The 13,670-nt window shown below is 39.7% G+C and overlaps 1 protein-coding gene across 11 annotated transcripts in view; it reads left to right on the top strand.

Moving 5' to 3' along the window:
- Nucleotides 1-13,670, top strand: part of DMD (dystrophin) — a 2,199,436-nt gene that overhangs the window by 2,054,194 nt on the left and 131,572 nt on the right. The window contains exon 63 of one of the 11 annotated variants that reach the window (XM_074994612.1): nucleotides 11,177-12,720. The exons of the other annotated variants lie outside the window; for them this stretch is intronic. Coding sequence (XP_074850713.1) covers nucleotides 11,177-11,483 — 307 coding nt within the window. The 3' untranslated portion in view covers nucleotides 11,484-12,720. Of the gene's footprint in view, nucleotides 1-11,176; nucleotides 12,721-13,670 lie in introns of those variants that run through there. 11 annotated transcript variants of the gene reach the window in all.

Below are 13,670 nucleotides of genomic sequence, written 5' to 3'. Positions count from 1 at the left end.
TCAGGAGTCTTGTATTCCTGGCAGGGTCACTCAGGGCAGAAAGGTCAAGGGGGAGGGACCAAAAGAAGAATGATCCAAAAAGTTAGGGTAATATTACAATGGCTGTGAAGGTCAATTAAGACTGCAGTAGACAGGAGACTCCTAATCATCATGGATCCCATGCCATTGGACCTGGGACTTCTATCTGCCAAGGATCATGTGGTGGCTGCAGCAACAGTCCTCCCCATGTTAAAAGAAGTCATGCACAGGTGTCTTTCCCTGTGTAATAGTCTCCTAAGATTAAGCCCTATGGCAACTGGTGAATGACAGCAGGAGCAAGATTGTGAAATCTGTAAGTTTTTACTCATGGACCAGCACATAGGCAGTGAATGTGTGTATCAGTTGTTCCTTTTCGAGAAGCCAGGTGGTAGAACAGTCTGACAGCTACATCCATGACTGAGCTGTCCTATTTAGGATCTGCTTTGCTAACCCCATATAAGGAGGGGGCTAGAAAAGGTGCCATAAACATAATCCACTTCAACCCCCCTGACAGGATTAATGGCTCCCATGGGTTCACCTCTATGCAGTCAACACTGAAGGTTAAACTTTGGAACATGGAATATTTGGACTCTAATGGACAACCAGGACAGTGTACAACCCGAAAGATGCATGACAATTATTCCCCCCGAGCTCTGACAATTTAACATTGATATAGCTGCCTTGGAAGAAATGCATAGACCAGAAGAAGGACAGCTAAGAGAAGGCGGCAGAAGGTACAACTTTTTCTGGAAAAGAATCCCAAGGAAAGAAAAACAAATTCATGGAGTAGAACAGGGATATGTAAAGTGGCGGACAGGCCCCCTCAGGGGGGTGTGTGTGAAATTTCATAAGGAGTATGATCAGCTGCTGGGTCTCAAGCTCATCCATCTCATTGAAAATGTTGAAAAATGTTACTGTTTTTAATGTATGTGTATTCACATTTATAAACCAATCAATAAGTTTTTACATTCTACATACTTATTTCCTTATATGGGCTGAAAAGTGTTTTTTTTTAAAATATTAATGTAACTGAAATGTCTGTTGGTTTGGATTACATTAGACAGGTAATGGGGGACTGCTATTTGCAGAGAAAAAAGTGGGGCCCAACATAAAAAGTTTGCTCACCCCTGGAGTATGATTTGCCATCAAGAATGAACTTACAAAGATCATATCTGAAGTCCCTGTCAACATCAATAAGAGTGTCATAAGTCTCTTGAAGCTTGCCAAAAACCAACAGGCAACTGTCGTGAGTGCTTATGCACCAACTCTAGACACTCAAGGGGATGTGAAGAAGCTCTACCAATTGGACACAGTCTTGAAAGACATTCCCAAGGAAGACAAGATTATTCTCTTGGGGGATTTCAATGCCAGGGTCAGAAGAGACATAGCCCTCTGGCAGACTACCATTAGATAAAAAGGAGTTGACAACAGTAACTCCAATGGAGTGCTTCTCCTTATGAAGTGTGCAGAACAAAAGCTTGCCATCATAAAGACCCTCTTCTGCCAGAAGAACAAAATTAAGACCCCCTGGCAACATCCTTGATTAAAGCACTGGCACCTCGTAGACTATGCCATTGTCCACGCTCATGATCGGCACGATGTCATTCTCACATGTGCAATTACTAATGCTGATGACTGCTGGACAGATCCTACCTTACTTGATTCATAATGGCAGTTAGGATTGTCACCAAATGGTGAACTCAAGGCTTGAAGGACTCCATCAGACAAAATCACTTTCAGATAGTACTCCAAAGGAAGCTGCCAACAGTACATCCTGAAGATGTGGAAGAACACCGGTGTCAATAGGAAAATGCCATCATTGGAGCTTGTGGAGAAACTATTGGCTACCACTCCAGGAAGCATTAGGACTTGTTTGATGAGAATGATGTGGAAAATGAGTCTGAACGAGGCAAAAAGGAAAGCCTTTGGGGCCTGGCAAAGCGGCATCAAATGCACAACGAAGAGAGAAGTGCATAGCAAGGCAAAGGCAGAAGTCCATCATAAAACAAGGACTGAAATATAAATGGGGGACTGAGAAAGCATGACAACTCCCACATGTCGCAGGATGTCAATGATACAAGAGGTTTCTTCAATGCCACTGTTTATGGACCAAGAAACCACGTAATCAATCCCTTGAGATCAAAGGACTGTACCCAACTCTTGAAAGTTGCTCACTGGAGGGAGCATTTTTATGAGATCTTGAACTGCTCCTCCACTGTGGTCCTAGAATACCTTGACTGAATCCCTCAGCAACTGGCTAGTGATGATCTTGCAACACTTCCTACCCTGAGTGAGGTCCAAGCTGCCATCGAAATGATGAAGAGCAACAAGTAACTTGACTAGATGGAACCCACTTTGAAGTCTTCAGAAAAGGAGTGCCAGAACTCCACAAACAACTCCGCCTCCTGATTCTTAAGATCTGGAATAGGGAGTAGAGTTAGAAACACACTGGTCATCAGTCTCCTCAGGAAGGGTTAAAAATCGTACTGTGAAAGCTATTGTGGTATCTCTCTCCTGGCAACAGCAGGGACAATCTTAGCTCGGAACCTTGCAAACTGAATCCTGTTGCTCTCAGAAAAAACTCTCCAAGAATCCCAGCATGGCTTCCAACCATTCTGAGGAACAGCAGACATGATCTCCTCTGCCTGGCAACTGCAAGGAAAATGCTGTGAATGAAACCAAGCCTTATATATGAGTTTCATTGACTTGACCAAAGCATTTGACTCAATCAACCATCCCATCAAAGATTGGTTGCCCCCCAAAAATTGTTAGCATTCTGAGGCTGCTTCTCAACAGCACGACTGCCACAGTATTGAGTGACAATCAATCCCAAAGTGACCCCTTTGAAGTCAAAACGGGAGTCAAACAAGGCTGTGACATTGCCCTGGTGCTATTCTGCATCTTCATCACCCACGACCCTTCACCTCATTGGTGGTAGTCTTCCAGATGGCATGAAGATTGTCTGTAGAATGAATGGTAAGCTTTTTAATCTCCAGAGATTGAAGGCTAAAAGAAAGACTTCCATGGCCTCTATCTTGGAGCTCCAGTACACAGATGACAACTTGGTCACTCCTCTTTCTCCTGTAGCCCTTCAGACCACCTTAAGCACCTTCACCAGAGTATGAGAATCTCAGCTTCACACTGAACATCAAAAAGACCAAGATCAACCCTCGCTGATGGGACATTCTCATGTACCTTCTATTGAAGTCAGTGGGGAACTGTTAGAAAATGTGGAGCATTTTCCATACCTTGGAAGTCATCTTTCCACTAAAGTTAATATTGACACAGAAATCCAGCATCATCTGAACTGTGCAAGTTCTGCTTTCACCCATCTGAGACAAAAGGTCTTTGAGAACCAAGACATCTATTCCAAGACAAAACTCCTTATATACTGTACAGTAGTTGTTCCACCAGTACAGTATGCATGTGAAACATGGACAAAATGAAAGTGTCAGCTGAAAGCACTTGAACAATATCACCAACACTGCATCAGGAATATCCTAAATATCTCTTGGGAGGATAGACACATCAACACTAGTGTCCTTGAAGAGGACCAGCATTAAACACATTATCACTTACCAGCATCTTCGTTGGACTGGGCAGATGGTCTGGATGTCTGATCAGTGGCTCCCAAAACAGATTCTGTTTTCCAAGCTGAAGGAAGGACAGAGGAGCATTGGGCACCAGAGGAAGTGATTTAAGGATATGTTGAAGGCACACATGAAACCATGCAGCATCGGTGTCAGCACTTGGAAGAAGCTTGCCTAGGAGCATCCCCAGTGGAGAGTGATAATCCATGAGGGGGTGGCACAATTTGAGATCTCCTGCCACAGTGGAGCCAAGAAGAGGTGGAGAAGGAGAAAAGAGCCTCAAAAACTTCCCTACACCCCTTCAACAGCTACCAGCACCTTCCTATTCTGCAATAAAGACCTGCGGCTCCAGAATCAGGGTGGTCAGCCATCAACAGACTCACAAATAGAAGGGTGACAGGAAGATGTCCTACTTGTTATTCAGCGACCTCCAAGAAGCACAAGAAGACAAAAGATCACCCTTCAAATCCAACAAGGTTCTGGTGGGTGATCTGTTTTGAACTCCAGCTATGTTTTTTCTGGTTACAGGTTGATAAAAGCTATTAGTGCAAAACAAGCACCTGCATGACTCTCAGGTCAAGTCTACACTAGCACTTTACAGTGCTGTAACTTTCTGGGCTCAGGGGTGTGAAATAACTCCACAGCTGAGCACAGCAGGTTACAGAGCTGTTAGCTACTCCTCTCACAGAGCTGTCCCTAGCCTGCTCTAAGGTATACTAGAACCAACTCGGTCTCCAGTGAATTCCAGGAACAGAAGAGTGGAAGGTTGTACTTCTGGTGCATAAGCTGCTTGACTGGCCCAAGGACTCTGTCACCGCTGACTTCAGCATAGATACTCCTGATTTACAGCAATGTAAATGAGATGAGAATCTGACTTTCTTCTCTTCTCCACCAGTGCTTTTCACATTGGTGTCAAAGCATTGCTAAGTAAACATTTGATTTTGGCAAAATATGAATCTCTATTTGTAGTCCCTAGAGCAAGCTAAGTGCAAAAACCCTATGTCCAGGTTTGTTTCTGTAGATCTGTTCATCACTTCAGCAGTACCCAGAGGATAAGCACTATCAGACCATATCCTTTACCCGGCCATTGCATGGTGTGCTATATGTTGTGCTCTTGTACTTAGATCTGTTTGGCTTTAAAATACTTAAATAGTGGATTTCCCATAGCCTCTCTAGGAGATAATGCCGTAGTGTAATTCTAAATAAATGTTGCTCAATTTTCATGCTAATGTATGTACGCACTTCCAAAAATCTCCCCTGCCTCTTTATTGTCCACACTCTTGAGTACTAGGCAGCTTTTACACCTTTTCTCAATAAGGCAACATTAAACCATATTACCCTTTTCTCCCCTCTTTAATATACAAGTGATCACTTTGGAGCACTTAAGATAATTCTCTTTTTACCTCTCTCAACTTATATATTAGTGTGTCTCCTACAAATATTCATTTAGAGTCAAAGGACCCTTAGGGCTTCTGGTACAAACAGTTAATTCAAAGCATGCTGGGGAGTAAATCTACCTTGCGCTAAGTAAATCTGCCATACTGCACATTCAGTGCCAGTGTGAAATCTGATGCTATGTACTAAAATTTCCATAGCGTGCTTTAGTCTACTTCAGGGGTCAGCAACCTTTCCAAGGTGGAGTGCTGAGATTTGACCTTTTGACCTTTATGTAGGGTCCAAGTGCTGGTGCTACTTTTTAAAGTCACTAATACTCCTGTTTCCAACAGATTCATTAATAAATAAATTAAGATGCAGAGCCATACCATTTAGGTGGTGGTTGGTAGTATTAGCTGGTCTTTTGTTAATCCACAGGCGGCATGGCTTTGAACAAGCTCATGGCTACATTGGGGGAAAGGGTGGTGCTGAGCTTCCACCTCATATGCCAGTGAAAATCAGCTTGCTTGCCACTCTTGGCACCAATGCCAAGTGTTGCTGAGCCCTGATCTACTCCCAGTTCAAAGCCATGTAGATCAAAATTTGCTACAGAACTTTTAGTGGAGACAGCACAATCCACATGAACACTTTCTTAGTGTGCATCAAGACAGTGCAAAGTAGATTTGCATTCTGGCTTGCCACAGACTAAGTTTGCATACACAATCTTCTGAGACTTTCACTGCTGCACTGACATCACCTTACCGGGTCTCTCATCTCTACTGTGAGGTGTGCAGCAGGTTTATTGGTATAAAAAGACTGAGAGACCATCTAGTGTTACTGGCTTGATAAGTTGCAATTTACAAATTTCTCTTACTCTCTTCAGTTTTCTTTTCACTGGGTCATCCCCCAAATGCACACCAATGGACCTGATTTAAATCAGTTGATTATATGGTGTCATATCTTCAACACATGACAAGTGGATTTCCCTTTTTGGAAAATCTGCTAACAGCAGACATTAGACATATAGCCATGCCTCCTACTGTTTTCCTGACTGTAAACCTCTGCCCCAACTATAAAACCAAGCCCTGGATTTTTTGTTCCCCTGGACATAATCCCTTTGGACATGATACTTATCACAATGTGGCTACATCTACACTTGCCCTAATCTTTGAAATGGCCATGCAAATAGGCATTTTCAAGATTACTAATGAAGTGCTGAAATACATATGCAGTGCCTCATTAGCATGCCAGTGGCCATGGCTCTTCGAAATTGCCGCGTCTTGCTGCCGTGAAGCTTGTCCAGATGGGGCTCCTTTTCGAAAGGACCCTGGGAACTTCAAAATTCCCAGATAGGAATAAGGGGATTTTGAAGTTGCCGGGGTCCTTTCAAAAAGGAGCCATGTCTAGACGAGCAGCATGGCAGCGAGCCATGGCAATTTCGAAGAGCCACAGCTGCCAGCATGCTAATGAGGCGCTCAGTATGTATTTCAGCGCCTTATTAGTACTCTTTCAAATGACCATTTGCATGACCATTTTGAAGATTTGGGCTAGTGCTGACACAGTCTGTCTGTATGTTCCTCCACCCTTAACTTTGCCTGCTGAGAACCTGAACATGTTTGATCTCCAAAGCAAAGCCCCAAAATATGCTATTCTAAATTGCATGCTATTCTTTTCTCTTCAGGGTCTTATGCAATCCTTACTGTCATAGTATCTTCAGCAAGTGTGATTTACCCTTAAACTTCTCCTTTGGAAGCCCATTGCTGAGGCAGTGACAGTTTCACTAGTGAATGATTAGTGAAACTCAAAAGAAATGTTTTGTATTTTAACAAAAACTTCTCATAAGTGAAATTTGCATTGACAGCCTCTCACAAGGTTTCACCTGGCAGATTCCAGCTGCGAGTGAAAATGGACAGGTGGCAACCTCAGATCAATGTTGTGTTGTTACTGAGAAGCTTTGATCTAGCTAATGTATAATAAATAAGTTTCTGCATTTTAATCACCTAGCTGTTTTCATATTGCTTATTTTTCTGAGTTTGATTTGTTTTTCAAACACCCATCCTGATCTTCCTGTTTTGTTTTGTTTTTAATTAGATTATTTTGATCATTTATTTATTTCAGCACACCTACCAGTAGACAGTTGGCTGGAATTTATTAGGCTGTTTACCCACAACTGTCCTCCCTTCCCATATTTGCAAGAGTCGCTGTAATTTTTAAATATGTCTAAATCTTTTTCTTTGGTGTGCCTAAGGAGCCAGACTCATTATTTTGGGTAGTCTGACTGATTATTGAACACTGATTTCTGGTGCTTTAATGTGTTTAAAACAATAAGAGGTTTTTATTGCTTCTTTTGCCAATTCTGTAGACTACATTATGGTATTAAATAGCATCCATATAGGCCTGGTCCAATTGGCCATATTTGTTTTCTCCAAATTACTGCCATATTTTTTAATACTTTAATGTACAACATTATCATGGAAATTGCTATCAAACACAATTACATTCCCCATCTGTGACACAGCCAAGTGTGCACCATCATCATCAACTGATCATTTATATTGCATATGGTCCTCTTAAAACATTTTATAATAAATGTTAACTACATTTAAAAGTAATATTTACTAAACAAATTGTCAGCAGACTAATAAGGCATAGACTGTAAAATGCTATCATGTTCAGTTCTGAATATTGGAAGATTATTATCAATCAAGGTAGCAACCTCCACAAACAAGAAATAATGTTTCACTTCTTCTAACCCCTAAATTGTCATTGTTCTAATGTGACTGCATCAATAATTAGTTTGAGAAACTATTCAAATAAATTCTCTGTTTTGATTAAGATATTAAATATACTGATTGCTACAGCCAGTTCTCCAGTCAAGGCCCAGTCCTTTAATCACTGTTCAGACTACTCAAACTCCCGTTGCTGAAGAATTATAAAAAGTACAGTATTAAAACAAGTGTATTCCTGGGTGCAGTGATTGTAATTTGCAAAATGCTCATTTATTTTTAGGAAGAGGAAATAAGTAAAAATGCAATAATTAAACTCTTGTAAACAAAAAATTCAGTCTGGAGATACCGTATTAGATTGACAAAGAATGTGACATGCATAAGGAAAAGTAAATGTTATTAATATAATAGCAAGGTAATTATGTGCCATGTATGTGAACTCAGCTTTTATTGGGCCAGCTAAGCTTAGTGTCTTCTTTGTGTTTGCTCCAGACTGATGCAGATTAGTATAATGATATTGAATGAATTTGTAGTAAGTGCCTGAAAAATTAGATTTGGTTCCAAAGATTAGTCAGATTCTTATCTGGTCTGAATGGGAGTAGCATCATTGAAACCAATTCAGTTGATTTAAATTAGTTGATTATATGGTGCCATATCTTCAAAATGCGACAAGTAGATTTCTTTGTGTTTTAGAATCAAGGACATGAATCTCTGTAATATTTGTTCAAATGGGAGATACAAGTCCATTTGGTCACATTGGGAAACTCATTTAATTTGCTGTGTGCATTTCTCCTACATAATGGATATTATGAGATTCTCAATGTTTGTTAGGTTACGTTTGCCAAAGTAAAAGACTGTAATTCCAAAGTGGAGATGCTTTGAAATATATACTGTCCTGTAGGTTCATGTTACTCATGAAACATATATATTGCTTCTTTTGAGGGGTGTGTAGGTAACTTAGACAGACAGCAGTAGGGAGCAATGGTATTCATTGTGCTTGATAAATAGAGGGATAATTGCTCTGAACATTTGTATAACATCAGGCATTGTATCACATGGTGAAAAAGATGATAAAGACTAACAGCTTCTACATTCAGACTTCTATTTAGCCCTAGCATAAGTATTCTGTGTTGAAGTCTTGACTATTAACCACATTACATAAAGCTGTTGATGATCTTTTTAATGTGGTTTAAAAAAAAAAGCTGAGGTGAAATGTCCAGTGTTGTGTTCCAGGGGAACAACAGAAATAAGGGGGGGGAAAATGATAATGTGGCCCATGAAGAACATCTTTATGGATTCATAGGATTTTAGATCTGTGGAGGTAATTTTAAGACTGAACTGGCATTCACAGAAGAGAGATTTTAAAGAACAGAACATATTCCACATCCAAGTTTGTGACCTGTTTTATTATTTCAAAGGGATTATTTCATTTTTTTGTTCAGTGTGGAAAGGAACATACGTTTTGATCCTTGACAGATTTTGTCATCTGAAAAGCTACCAATAGTATTGACAGTTTTAGAAATGTAAGGATAGATTCAGATAGATTTCTAGTATTCATTTAAATGTCATCCATGTGCCTCGAGATTTTACATGGTAAGGGTTCTACTTTGATACATATGCATGAGACATGCTCCAATTTTCATCTTTAGTTTTGCCAGTACTAAGTTGACAGAGGGATGTCAACTTGCTTTGCCTTGAACCTCTTTAGTTATGTCTACACTTGCCCCCTACTTTGAAGGGGGCATGGTAATCACAGTGATGGGAGATTACTAATAAAGTGCTGCAATGCATATGCAGCATTTCATTAGGCAAATTCCCCCCCTCACGGCAACTTCGAACTGTCAAACTTTTAAGTGCTGGCATGCCGTGTAGCCATGGGTATTTCGGAGTGCCCGTGCTACTTCAAAGTGCCTTTAGTCCCCTCAAGTCAGAGTACTCATTTTAAAAAAGAGAGAAGGAGACTCTTTCAAATTTAGGGACATAGTGAAAGAAACTTCAGATTAGGGTGAAAGAAAAATATGGGAAAAGGGGATGGTTTAAAGTTAAGGCAGTGGGCTGCAACTCAGGAAATCTGGGATCAGTTCTAGATTTTCCATGAGACCTTAAACAAATAACTTAGTCTCTCCCATTGATTCATTTTCTCATATTTCAAATGAGGATTAAAATACTTCCCCACCTCATGTGGCATTAAAAGGATAATTTCCTCAATTAAATTCACAAGCTGCTGTCATAGGTATCATCATGGAGGAGGGCATGGGGAGCACATACGTAGATACATAAATACAAAAGGGGCATTTGAGAGGCAATAAATATTCAATTCCATTGTGCCATTTTCAGAGCAGAACTACACTTCAAGGCAACAAAGGTTTCAAAAATGCACAAGAGAGCACCCTTGAAGAGATAACTTCAGAGTTGTCCAAACTTTGCTTGCTCAGTGGACTTACTGAGCACAACAAGCTGCCATCTTTAGTACATAGGCAGAGACTTGTCTCTGGGGTCGTCTTAATCTAAGCGACTTTTATCAAGATACAGAATATTTTCTGTTTAGTATGCTAGTAGCATGAGACAGTTTTGGAGAAGTCTTCAGTAATTGTCAGAAACCTTTTTGTTTGTTTGTTTGTTTGTTTGTTTGTATGGTTTTATTCAGAAACTAACGTATGCTGCAGACAGGGTTAAATATATTTTTACTGATGGCAAAAGAGAAATAAATAAAAAGAATAGAAAAGAAAGGCTTCCTCCGTAAGAACTGTGGAAGCCTTTTGAACAGAGGGCTGCTTGTTAGTGGCATGCATTCCCAAGCCTGCATAATGATCAGTAGCCAGAATCAAATTCCCTGGGCACTGAGTGAAGTCAGAATGTCAGATGCAAAGTTCTCAGCTTTAGAAGAGATTAGTACACTGATAGGAGACAGTAGGGAAGTTAATGATTTGGGAAGTCAGCTTTTGCATACCCCAAAAAACCCCCACAATCCTGTGTGCATGCATAGGAGAAAAGATTGTGAAGTGAAAAGAGAGAATGAGTGAGCAAGAGAAACTGTAAAATGCTGTTCACTTTAATCTCCCAGCAGGGAAATCAGTTATTTATTTCTAACTGGGCATGCAGAGAAAAGTAAGGAGTGTAGCTTGCTTGTTTTGTTGTTTAATTTATCCTTATTTGGCTACATTTATTTCTCAATCTAAGCCAACGAAGAGGTAGCCGTTCATTTTGCTAACACAAATACCTCAAACCAAGAATTTACTATGGCATAATAATTGTTTTTCACCTCTGAGTCATAGATTGCAAATATTAACCTGTAATTTCACTAAGTAGAGTTTTGTTTTGTGTTGTTTTTGCTTTTTCAAATAACCTCAGTAATCTTCCTTTATTTTTTTCTATTATTTTATTTTATCCAGTATTTTGTCAAAATATTTTCCTTGACCTCTTCACTATTGTGACTATTGCTGTTTCTCTTCATCTCTGTTCTACCAGGGCAGGATTGTTCTGTTTTGAGGTCTGGGATGGAAGAGGAAGGAAATTACTGATGTTTACATCATCAGTCCCTTATTCCTGTGGTGTCTGGGTGTGCAAACCCAATGGCGCATTTAATTTACTTAGTTCCAAAAAACTACACTGTAGTTATGCTCCTGTGTCAGGTATCATCTCTGGAAATGGACTGAACAAACACTTTGCCACTGTATCTTGCTGGAATTCATACATAGCTACAAAACACTTCCTGTTTGGCCAACTCAGGCTTCCCAAGATTTACCCAATTCATGTATGTATTGAAGGTTTCTAAAATGACAGGACCCCCATCAGGCCTCCTTGTTGGACAGTGTGGAATGTGGTATGGCACAGACACAAACATGCTGCATCCAGGAGATCAAGTGACTAGGATTTCAGCGTTAGTCAGGCTAATCTACTGTAACAGCGGAAGCAAATACAGACCCAAGGGATTTTATGAAAAATTCTAGAGGGTGTATTGTCATTTTGCATTATTCATCAGAAATTCCTAGACTTTGATTTACCAGACACATCAGTATTTTCTGCTTTGAACACAAGTTTGTTGCATGCACTGTAGCTTTTATTGCAAAATAAGCTTGGACAGCACATGCTGGCTCTGTTCAGTGGAAATAGTTGGTCCTTTTCATTAGCTATATAGAAGAGTGTTAAAATAAAACTCTTACAGCTCTTCCAAGAGCATTTCAGTTTACCATTACAGCGGGAGCCTTTTGTATGCAACTTGCCCAATGTACTGTGCCTTTGTGGCGTGAAGGATTGTCCACCTATAAATGAGAGCCAATTATGAACTTCACTTCACATGTGACATGTCAGGTTTTCACCTGGTGCTACGGATGACCTCTTCCACTGCCCTAACTAATCTATAGTAAGCTCTTTCCTATTTGGCATTCTATCATCCAGAACTCTCAAAAAAATGGCATGTTAACCATAAGTAAATTTTAGTTATGTTTTCCATAAGTACAGTCTAGTGCAAGTAAATACAAATCAATACAGCAAATACGGTATACGTTTACAGTGTACAATACTACTGTTGTTGGTAAATAAAGTACTTTGCATACTTTTTTTTCTTCATATATAATTTTGTTTTTCTTTACTGTTATGTATTGCTAGGTACACCTCTCCATTATCCAGAACGTTTGAGTATTTGGCAACCTTGGGCAGCTGGACATGAAAGAGTTTAGAGTACTATGTAAATAATTTCAGTGTTAGAGCTCCCGAGTGTATGTGCTTACTGGGACTTTGCCTTTAATTTCAATACACTAGGAAGGTACTGTTGAAATTACTATTGGATACTGAAATGATGTTTAAACATATTTTACTGCACATGCAATGCAGAGAAGCAAATAGCAATGTGTTATCTAGAAAAGAGATTGTGCTAAACAGAGCTGTGAGAGATCAGAGGAAAACAAGGACAAATAATTCCTGCAGGTATGGGTCTTTGGTGCCCATCTCTCACAGATGATTCATAAATGTGCCAGGATGCCAGCCAGAGTGATTCTCAACTTTTGTTTACACTACAAGAAAATAGGCTCAAAGAGCATAATGGATTAGCCAGCCTGGCAAGAATGCACCACAGTGTGTTCTTATGCAAAGCAGGCCCCACTAATCCACTACTCGGTTAACTGAGGAATGGAAGAACCACACTTGCAAACAAGACTACATGATTCCCAGAACTATGTAAACAAGAGTTATTTAGTTAGTAAGAAAATGTCATGTCTTTATTTTCATCAGCATTAAAAAAAAAGTTCCTTCAAACTTCTAATTTAGTGGAAAGAGCAATGGTTTAGAGACTCTTGATTACAGATATGAGTTAGCTTCTGGACTGCTGGGGGACTTCAGACAATTTACACCACCAGTGTGTGTTTAGGGTTTCCTAATCTGTAAAATGGAAATACTGTAGTAATACTTCCCTTTTGAAAATGCACATGAAGACCTACAGATGAAAAGTGCTATTTCAGCACTAGATATAAAATATAAATATAATATTTATTATTTTACTACATAATTTGTACAAATCTATGACCTTTCTTTCAGGAAAAGAAACAGGCTTACCAAATCAGCAGATTCTGCCAACCATTTTTTAAAAAATGCATGCCCTGTTTATACTGAGCAGCACAAACATGTAATCTCTAACTCTTTTATTATCAATTTTCTAAAGTGATTCAGAATACTAAACATAGCTCTGTTAATGAGTAGGGTGAAATTTTTATTGGAGGCCGATTATCCCACATCTGCTTGTTGTGAAATTTCTTAGTATCTTCTTTGGAAACATCTGGTGCTAATAAATATCAGAAACAAGATACCAAACTAGATCGACTATGAATCTGATGATACAGTATGGCAACACCCCAATTCCCAGCAATCAGTTTCCTGCTTCTGATAAAGTCTCAGTGTAATTCTTTAGTGCATAAATTGACTCATTGTAACCTGTTGGATCAAATCACTACAGGAAAATAATTAGACC

The sequence above is a fragment of the Carettochelys insculpta genome, chromosome 1 (assembly GCF_033958435.1).
Source record: "Carettochelys insculpta isolate YL-2023 chromosome 1, ASM3395843v1, whole genome shotgun sequence".
NCBI classification, from domain to species: Eukaryota; Metazoa; Chordata; order Testudines; family Carettochelyidae; genus Carettochelys; species Carettochelys insculpta.
This window is presented reverse-complemented; position numbering and strand designations above follow the sequence as displayed.